This window comes from Ursus maritimus, unplaced genomic scaffold (assembly GCF_017311325.1).
Source record: "Ursus maritimus isolate PB19 unplaced genomic scaffold, ASM1731132v1 scaffold_24, whole genome shotgun sequence".
Lineage (NCBI taxonomy): Eukaryota > Metazoa > Chordata > Mammalia > Carnivora > Ursidae > Ursus > Ursus maritimus.
In genome coordinates this window covers 34,860,012-34,870,044 of record NW_024424897.1, presented here as the reverse complement: position 1 = coordinate 34,870,044, position 10,033 = coordinate 34,860,012, and the positions used below count along the sequence as shown (strand labels likewise).

Sequence of the window (10,033 nt, the reverse complement as noted above, 5' to 3'; positions counted from 1 at the left end):
CTAAAATCTAATACAGATGCAGCTTCCATCTTGTACCTTCAATTACCAGATGCTGCTCATCTTGGATTTTCAAATATTCCAATCTATGGTCCTCATCATCCAGAAGAGTAAGGTAATTCTGTGTATGGAGGAGGAATGTTTTTGTTAATTTGATTACTAAACTTGAAACAGAAAAGGAAGTAAAAATGATAATTAAAACAATTAAACATGTCCTTGTAGTTCCATAACTCATCTGACAGATATCTGGCATATTACAGTTGTTCAGAAATATTTCTTATTTAGGTGGCAAAATGAAAGAAAAACAATGTCTACTTCATAAACAAATACTTTATGACTCTAAAACAAAATTATAACAGAATTTTGGGGAGATCAGAGGACTCATCACACACCAAACCAAAATTCATTGAGATTTAGATTTTCTGAAGCACTTACACAAAAGGAATTTTCTTTAGTACCTAGTATGAAATTCAGTAAACATGCTTATGATCAAGATAAAACTTACCAGGAACCAAAAATATAAAATCAAAGTCCTACAGTAGAATTACATGTTTTTGTTTGTGCTCACAAAATTCAGTTATTTAATTCTAAGGTAGATACTATTATGTCGGCCGCTTACTCATGAGAAAATTGAGACAGTTAAGTGACTTGCGCTGGGTTATACAACTAAACAAGTGGCAGGGCCAGGATTTAATCCCTGGCAGTGTGGCTCCAGGAACTGTGCTCTTAACTATTATACTATACTGCCTCTCAATGGTGATCACTGGACAATATGAAGAGGGAACAACGGAATAGAGAACTGGTTAAAACGACTTATGATCCAATTTCAGAGTATAATCTGAAAGCATACTGCATATGTTAGGAAGAACAGATACACAATTAATAGCACTACCTCTGAGAAGGATGGAAGATAGGGGTCAGAAGATGAGAATGAAGAATTTTCACTGTATACTTTTGTAATGTTTGGATTTTTTCAACATGTGTACAAGTCACCTTACAACAGTTAATGACTTACCTCACTGTTGTAGAGCCAGAGGCGCATATCTTCCTCTTTGATGCGTAACCTTTGAGACAGATATTCATGAATTTCCTTGATGGTCTGCATTCGACTAAAACAGCCTGTATAGGCTAGGACCCGCTTTAGTGGCGCATTCGGAGAAGGTACATTTCCTATGGTCACAGTAATCATAATAAGGAAGAAGGTAGATGTAAAAAAAAGCACCCCACTCAGCAATGACTGCTTTAGGAAATAATGATGAGAAATGAGAGTTATAGGTTTAATAATTTTATAAATTAAGAAGCTTTAAAATGAAGATAGGAGACCAACTGTGTTAAAGTAAGTTCAAAGCCTTAACTTTGAAAGGAAGAGCAATGAAACCAGAGGCCCAAGTAACAGGCAGTGTGTGGATCCCAAGAAAGAGTGGCAAGTATCAACGACTGACACTGGTATCTTGGCTGCCCTCAGCAGGGTCACACTCAATAGCAAAATCAATATTCAATGTAAGAATGGGGAAGACCATATGGCATTGGATTTGAATTCTACAGAGAACTGGATTTGTTAAAAAGAAAACCACTGGCCCAAAATGGGATCGCTTAGGTTAAAGCCCTAAGTCAGTAAACCAAGACTTAATACCTAACCTAACTGCAGTTTTAAACCCCTAGAAATGAAACCTTTATTTAACCAGTCAACATGGGAATTTCCCGGTCAGTACGAGGAAATTTATTTAAAGACCCCTACATTCCCTTTAAGAGGGTCTGAGACCTTGCCTAAAACAATGGAAACTTTGTGAATAGTTTCCTTTTTTCCACTCCCTCTCTACCTTTAAAAACCTTTTTTTTCCCCCCTGTAGCTCTTGGGAGCACCCCTCTACTTGCTAGAAGGGATGCTGCCAGGTTCATAAATCTATTAATAAAGCCAATTAGATCTTTAAAATTTATTTGGTTGAATTTTTATTATTTAACAACCTGACCCACTTTCTTAAAATAAACTGTCTTTGAATTACTAATCCCATCACTCTCAGTAATTAAGTGCCCCAATCACCTGGCACAGTAGTACAATTACACAAAAAACTTTTACTTAAAATTCTAAATAGGCATAGACTCTACAATGGCCAAACAGAGTTTAAGATGAAACTAAGAACCTTCCCATGACAAAAAAAAATTACCCTGCTGAAAAAGTAGGAGGCGGGAAAACCATATGGCCTGCCTGCAAAGTAAGATGACAGCAGACATGATCTTGAATTCCAAGAAGGCTCAAGAAACAAAAAGAATGGCAATAAGGGGAAAGAGAGAGAAGCAAAGAAAGAATATATCAAGTTTAACTACATGCTTCAAAAGAGAAGGGGGATAAAGTCATAAGAGATTATGGAAGTCAAAAATAGGTTGCTAAAACAATCAACTAAACCCTGGTTAACTATTCAGCCAAAAACCCAGGCTAGAGCTGTAGCTTACAACAGTCCTCTCTAGCTATAGGAGATTATAGTTTACTGACCAACCCAAAACAAAAATAAACTTAGCATATCAGTATAATCCATCCAGGGTACAATTATACATGCCAGGTAATTTTCCACCCATCCGATGGAGACTTAGTTTTTTTTCCTCTTATTAAATGCCTTTGAGTCTTCACCTACTAAACAAAGCAGAGAAAAGTATTGGTATCATCCGCTTTTTTAAGAGCTTCCAAAAAGAATTCACTCACCTAAAATAGGCTGAAAAACCGTATAAGAAACAAAGACCCTGTAGCCTTATCTATCAACAAGGCTACGTTTAAGTCATTGTGAACTGTGTCACAGTTTGTACACGCATCACTTCAAAAGTAACAGAAGAGTCAGTAAACAGTCCTAATACACTGAGTAATGAGAAAGATGAAAAATATGTTATGGCAGAACAAAACCCAACCATGTTCAATTTTTAAACACATAGCCTAGCAAATCTTTTATTATCAGCAAGCAAAGATAATTCCTAAGAGAAAATAAAAGAGCAAATTTTTCCAATTATACATCAGAGGATTAGTTATAAGATTACAGCAAGAAAGCATATTTTCATAAACTTCAAAACGATTAATGATTGATTTCAGAACTAATTAGTAAGGAATAAAATTTCAAATTAAGAATAAATTTGGAGCATAACTACCCAGTTCTAGGATTCAGAAGCATTTGCAAGTGTAGTGTCCAAGTCAATTTCTATTATCTTAAGCCACATAAGAAATTTATTTGAACTCTAGACAGTTTTTATAGCATAGCTCATTAAGCAGGCAGCCACTTATTACACATAATTTTGTGTTTCTGAATAAGCATCAACAAATCTAGTGGAATTTACAGAAGCAGCAAAAATCTAGGATCAGCACAAGAGTTACAAAGAATACTTACTAAAAGCGCAACAACACATCTTGCCTCTCATGTTATCTTTCAAAGAGAATTGAGAAAGATATATGCTATGGGTGCCACGGAAGCAAGGCGAATACTTTTATTAAATGGAAAATTAAATCAAGAATGTTTCATAGTGATTCTATTTCACTGCTCCTCGATTTTGACATTTTCCCCAAAGACAAAGTTTGGTGAGGCAGAAGCCAATGCTTTGCTATAATTCTTACCAAACAATATGTGTAAGAATCTCCATATATTATATGAATATAACCTTTAAGGAAGACATAAAAATCTATTTGATTTCAAAGGACGAATGGCACTTATAGGGTTGGTTTGGGTTCATAGGTAGTTCTTGCATCCTAAGTTATATTAATAACATTCTGGCATTGTTACACAAAGTCTCAGACTTTGTGTAAATGGATAACTCATTATTTCTGCTGAAGAACAATGTCAAATATTTGCACAGCAAAAGCACAGAGCAAGTCTTGCCCATTAATAAAATCTAACCTCACAGAGAAATCAAAATGGGAACTTATATGTCATTTTGATAGGCTTGAAGTTTTTCAAAGCAAATGTGCCATTTTAATTTTCAAAAATATATTTTTCACTTTATATTATCTGCCTCTTAAAAGGCTCCTAGGACCAAGCATGAGAAAAGTATCATGTTTTGCCAAAAGAGTCCCAAAAAACACCAACAAATAAACAAAAATATGATAGTGTGAAAGAAACTACTTTTCAGAAATTTCAGTGGAGCCGAAAAGACCAGTCAAGCATTAACTGGCAGATTCTAACTTCAGGCAAACAAATAATTTATAATGGCTTTTTTTCAAAGAAAAAAACTATGTGAAATGTATTCTATTTATTTTCTTTGTCTGTTTACAAACCAGAAAAGGAAATAATTCTCAGTTTGATGCTGAGACTTTGCCACTACCCCATCTAGTCTTGCGCATGACCATAGATCTAAGCCCCACAGATTTACTGATTCTGTATGAAAGTAGATGGGAATATGTGTTAGTACAGTGGCACCAGACTTTGAGCAACTTGGTTGTTTTTGTTTTTAAAGAAATGCATGGTATTCTTGCTGCATTCTTAAGTTACCTCTCGGTAAATGCTGAGGAAACATTCTCAGGCTCATCATACCCATATTCACCCAGATGTTAGACTGCTGTGTCCGAGTGGCAGGCTGCTGTCTTAGGAAGAGAAGATGTCGAGGAAATAACTCCAGCTCTGGGATTTCTGTTTTGCTATTCTTGATCACCTGTTGTTATAAAAGATATAATGTGATTACTCTAAAAGAAGAAACAAAACATTTTTTATCGAATTTCTGAGATTTATTTTTAAACTAAAATGTTCAATAGGTTCACTACCTATACTTGTTAGATTACAGAGATTCATAGATTTAAATTACATGGGTTTAAATACTCTCAGCCTTCTGGTCCTAAATCCATCTTCCAAGATTAGAACTGGTGAGTATTTTCTCCTCTTTTATTTAAACGCAAGTAACACTGAAATTAAGGGGAAAAATCCGAAATATTACCTATAATTCTATTAACTTCACACTATAATTCTTTTCACTTTTATATACTTCATGTATATAAACGATTGTCTTTTAAGGGACAAATTCTTAGGACTGGAGTTATAAGTCAAAAAGTATGGAAGGCCATATCACTAACTATCTAAGTCACTTTGCCACCCAAAGTGTAGCAATTTACAATATTCTCAGAAATTTATGAACGTACTTTTTTCATAAAACCTTATCAGTGACATCATCTGAAAATACCTTGTTTCCTTAACACATATAAAGAGTATTATATATTTGCTTAAAATCTTATTTCTTATATTAGCAGTAAGGATAAAAGTGTTTTCCTATAAAAATCTGCTATGTTCTACTGTAATTGGTTTATTCAATGTATTTTTGTCTATGATTAAAACAATTACACTGGATGCACAAAACTGAGATTCATGTTGAAACAGGATTTTTCAGTAACCCTCTCCAATAATGTGCTTGCTAACCCAAAGACACAGGAAAATATTTCATTATAAAAATATTGCTCTAAGAGTTTTAAGAGTAGAACATTATCAATTTAGTATTCTAAAAGGATAGCAGGATTAACATACTTTAAAACATAAAACCCTACATAATCTTTAACAGTCTCAAGCGATCAAGTTTTATTTTATTTCCCTCTGCCCCAGGTAACCAATGTCTTCTGCAATAGAGTATTTTTCAATAACAAGAGGGGGCAGTAAGAACCAAATGAAAACAAGGCTACAAACCAAACCTTTAGGACTTTTTCTTAAAAGTAGTTCGCATATTCTGATACGCTATGGTATGGCATTGGAAAGCTCCACTGGGGAGCTTTTTCAAATCTTACTTAAACGATAAGCAGTAAAAGGGCTCTCCCTGGTATTCTCCTCTAAGACTGCTAGAAGAAGTCTGTCCACTTCTAGATGCACTAACCACTACAAAGCCAACCATAGTTTCTTATAATTTTAGTTTAATATGATTTGAGGAAAGATTAATAATACAGTACTGGTAGTTGTCAGGCTACATGAAAACATACCTATGGCAGAATCTGAACTGATAATGAAGTAGTTTTTATAGTATGTATCTTGTTTGCCAAGATAACAAGTGATTTTGTGAAAAATTCAAATTAAATTCTTATGCACAAACATACAAAAACACGTATTTATTTACATATTAGTTATTCTTGTCTTTGAACTTGTTAACCTCAGTGACAACTGGCAAACAATAGATGCAATTCCATGTGCAAGAATTTACCTTAAAGAGATCATCACACATGTTTGTAAAAAACCCTGAGATCAAGACCTGAGCTGAGATCAAGAGTCAGATGCTTAATCAACTGAGCTACCCAGGTGCCCCAAAGATATTTTTAAATAAATAGTATGACTTATGTAAGTATGAAGGTGAAAGATTTATTTTTTACCTTGCCATGGCAATACATTTCGTATTCTCTACCTGAAAACACCATGTTTTAAGTGTTTTTTTGCAGCGTTTTTTCCTGCAATCAGGCAAATGTCTCATATTTAGAGATGAAAAAATTCTATTAAGCCAGCAAATGCAGCTCTGGTCTAGTAAGATTTTATTTTATTTTTTAAAAAGATTTTATTTATTTGACAGAGTGAGACACAGCAAGAGAAGGACACAAGCAGAGGCAGAGGGAGAAGCAGGCTTCCCGCTAAGCAGGGAGCCCAACACGGAGCTTGATCCCAGGACCCTGGGATCATGACCTGAGCCGAAGGCAGACGCCTGATGACTGAGCCACCCAGGCATCCCTGATCTAGTAAAATTATTTTAATATTTGTCTGACGTCAATGTAAAAAACATGACCTTGTGTGAGGCTCTGAAAAAACTCATTTAATAATAATGATGGTATTAGCAACTGTCAACATTTATTGACCACTTACTATAAATCAGATGCTACGCTAATCCTATGTATTATTTATATTATCAAAACAACTCTAATGAAGTAGATACTATTATCACCACTTTACAGAGGAGGGAGATAAGATTTAGAGACTGGAACACTGGTAATCTAAATCCAGCAGGCTCTAATACATCAAACTATATATATGTCAAACACAATTATCACAACATTTTCCCAGATATATTCCCAGATATAGAATATTAACACAGAGCTGGAAAGTCCCAGAAATTAAGTGACTAACTGAAGGACTACCCCACCTCCCAATAAATAAAGTACATACATATATGTATCTATTTATATTCGTATCTATATGTATCTTCTAGGAGTTCAGATGCCAAATACAGTAGGAACCTTTTGGAGCCAACAAATACAAAGCCCAAATTCCTGATTCCAACTTAAACACAATTTTTAATAAACGTAATTATTAATAAGTCAAAATCAACATCAAAATTACAGACTAAGGCTTTAGAACAGACTTTTATTCTATTTGGAAGTGATTTAAGTTACTGTTATATCATTTATGTAAACTTTTCTGGCATAAGAAAGTTCTATCTCGGACATTATGTGAGGGAGAGTGTTTCTTGATCTACAAAAAGAACCTTCTTACAAAGTATTTTACTGCATTGACAATGCAAAGAGTATTCAGGGAATGAGTCCTGTTGTTTACTGTATAAGCTCAACAGTATAAGGTATAGTTAACTTACTAATATTTTGATATTATATACTTCAAGTCTTTTAAATTTTTTTACAGTATTTTGTTTATGCTCTGAATGACTCATCCTAGTAATGGCAACAATCAGAATTCACTTCCCTTGGATTCCTTTTATCATCCTGTTATCATCATTTTTGTGTCCCTCCCTCAAAAACACAAAACACAAAAATCCACCAATAACTATGGGATGAATGAATCCCTAACTGGATGCCTGTGTGGTTAATAAAAATAACAGTCTCAGAAGTAATGACTGCCCTACTTCCCCTATATTCACTGACATTTTTGGCACCGGCTCTCAGACTTCTGCTCCACCTAAGCCCTACCATTCTCCTAAAGTCTGCGTTTATATGGATGACTTATTTAATAGCCTAGCCTCACAATCCCTTCACTTTATTTAGTCCAGTGACTATTCATTCCATGTAAGCCACCCACTCCCACAGGCACATCATTGTAGAGCTGGTACTAATACAGTGCTTGGTAAATGTATGAATAAATGAATGAATAAAGTAAAGGGACCTAAATTTTGTTCAACTAATTTACAGGTACTGAGTACTCTGCTGCCATAAGTAAGAACTAATTTGTGGATCGAGAGATTCATACAGAAAAGTAATGGAAGACGCAAACTAGGACTGTTCCTTATACAAAGCACCACTGGTTATACTTACAGGTCTAGGTAGAGCCAAGTTTGCTCCATACCAGTGATAAAGTGCTCTCCACACAGGTTCTGGGACCATTTCATAATCTCTTCCATGGATCAGCTGTGGGGTTCGTTTTAATCGTCCTCCTTCTAGTGTTAGTGATGTAGCCTTAGAAAAAATGTAATACAAATGTTGATTTTTAATATTTTTAGTATTACAGTCTCTTGTGTTTTAACAAAATCTAGACAAAGGAGAACACACACATATGTCACTACTCAGTTTCATGTTACTGGAAAATAATTTTCTAAAAGAGATTTTTATTTCTAACTTTCAAAATAAATTATTTAAGCAAGAGAACTCAAGGCAAATCATTTGAAAAATCACTGGAACATTTGGAAATATGGCTGGTTTTCACAGATTTCTTTCCAACAACAGAAAATATTATTTTGGAAAAAAAATTTCACATACACATAAAACTACATCTTCACAGTAGCTGTCCTAAGTAAGAATATTTCTAAAGATTATTACACTGCTTCTATTCAATTACTTAATCATAAAATACCCTCACAGAAATATACTATGCAGAGATTTCCATCTACAACAGGTTAATTTAATGAACCATGAATGTACGAATGTCATGCTATAAGTTAAAACCTCTAGAATGAAATTTATTTGCCACTGAAAGAGAAGTATTTTAAGTAGATATCATATCACCTACCTTTACAGGTTCTTGAGTTACTAGTGGCTGGTTATCAATAGCCCCTGGTTTCTGAGGATTGAGATGCAACAAAATATTCCCATTGGCTCCTAGCAAACACTGGTTGTTATTGTCAGAAGTGTTATGTTGTCGAGCAAAGCACATATCTGCCCCTGGTGTGGCAGAATACAGAAAGCCTGTAAGGGAAAAGAGGATGGAATCTCCTTATTTTTAGTTATTATACATAAATAGGTGTGAAGATATGAACTCAATGTCCATGTATTAGATTAATGCTATTTTTTCCGTTGGCATGTCAGTACAGTGTAAGATTCTGATAACTCGGCAGAAGATAGGAAATATACATGTAATCCTTCTGGACAACACCTAGCCTAACACTTTAAAAACCGTTACCAAATGAGGCACCTGACTGGCACAGTCGGTTAAGTGTCCGATTCTTAAGCTCAGGTCATGATCTCAGGGTGGTGAGATCCAGCCCCATGTCTGGCTCCAGGCTCAGTTCAGCATGGAGTCTGCTTGAGATTCTTTCTTTCCCTCTCCCTCTGGCCCCCAGCCCCCTCACCCCCATTCACATGCTCTCTCTCTAAAATAAATAAATACAGGGGCGCCTGGGTGGCACAGCGGTTAAGCGTCTGCCTTCGGCTCAGGGCGTGATCCCGGCGATCTGGGATCGAGCTCCACGTCAGGCTCTTCCGCTATGAGCCTGTTTCTTCCTCTCCCACTCCCCTGCTTGTGTTCCCTCTCTCGCTGGCTGTCTCTATCTCTGTCAAATAAATAAATAAAATCTTAAATAAATAAATAAATAAATACAAATCTTAAAACAAAACAAAACAAAAACCCACCAAACTGTTACCAAATGAACATTTGGCCAGCCTCCTAAAATATCTAATAATTCATAAGAATTATACATCCTCTGACAGAAAAGGAAGAAGTATGGCCAAATAGCTGGGCTCTCATACAGTCGCCCTTAATTCTTCTTTTCCACTTCTAAACACATTCCAAGTGTTCTTATTAAATTGGTCATAAGAAGTCTCTAAACCAAAGGGAAGGAGCTAAAACAAGAACTCAAACAGAAGAGTGCCAGAAAAGAGGGAATTGTTTCTTAATAAATTTATTTCAAAGGAAGGCATGCCAGGTAACAATAGAAAAATACACAGAGA

At 35.2% G+C, this 10,033-nt stretch overlaps 1 protein-coding gene across 2 annotated transcripts in view; it reads right to left on the bottom strand.

The window, feature by feature from the left end:
• USP32 (ubiquitin specific peptidase 32) overlaps window positions 1–10,033 on the bottom strand; it is a 196,841-nt gene that overhangs the window by 31,785 nt on the left and 155,023 nt on the right. The window contains exons 14-18 of one of the 2 annotated variants that reach the window (XM_008695456.2): window positions 8,877–9,052; window positions 8,186–8,326; window positions 4,461–4,620; window positions 1,013–1,167; window positions 37–118 (exon numbers count right to left, since the gene is read on the bottom strand). In XM_008695456.2, the coding sequence (XP_008693678.1) occupies window positions 37–118; window positions 1,013–1,167; window positions 4,461–4,620; window positions 8,186–8,326; window positions 8,877–9,052 (714 nt within the window). The remainder of the gene's footprint in view (window positions 1–36; window positions 119–1,012; window positions 1,168–4,460; window positions 4,621–8,185; window positions 8,327–8,876; window positions 9,053–10,033) is intronic. The other variant, XM_008695457.2, reaches the window with a different exon arrangement.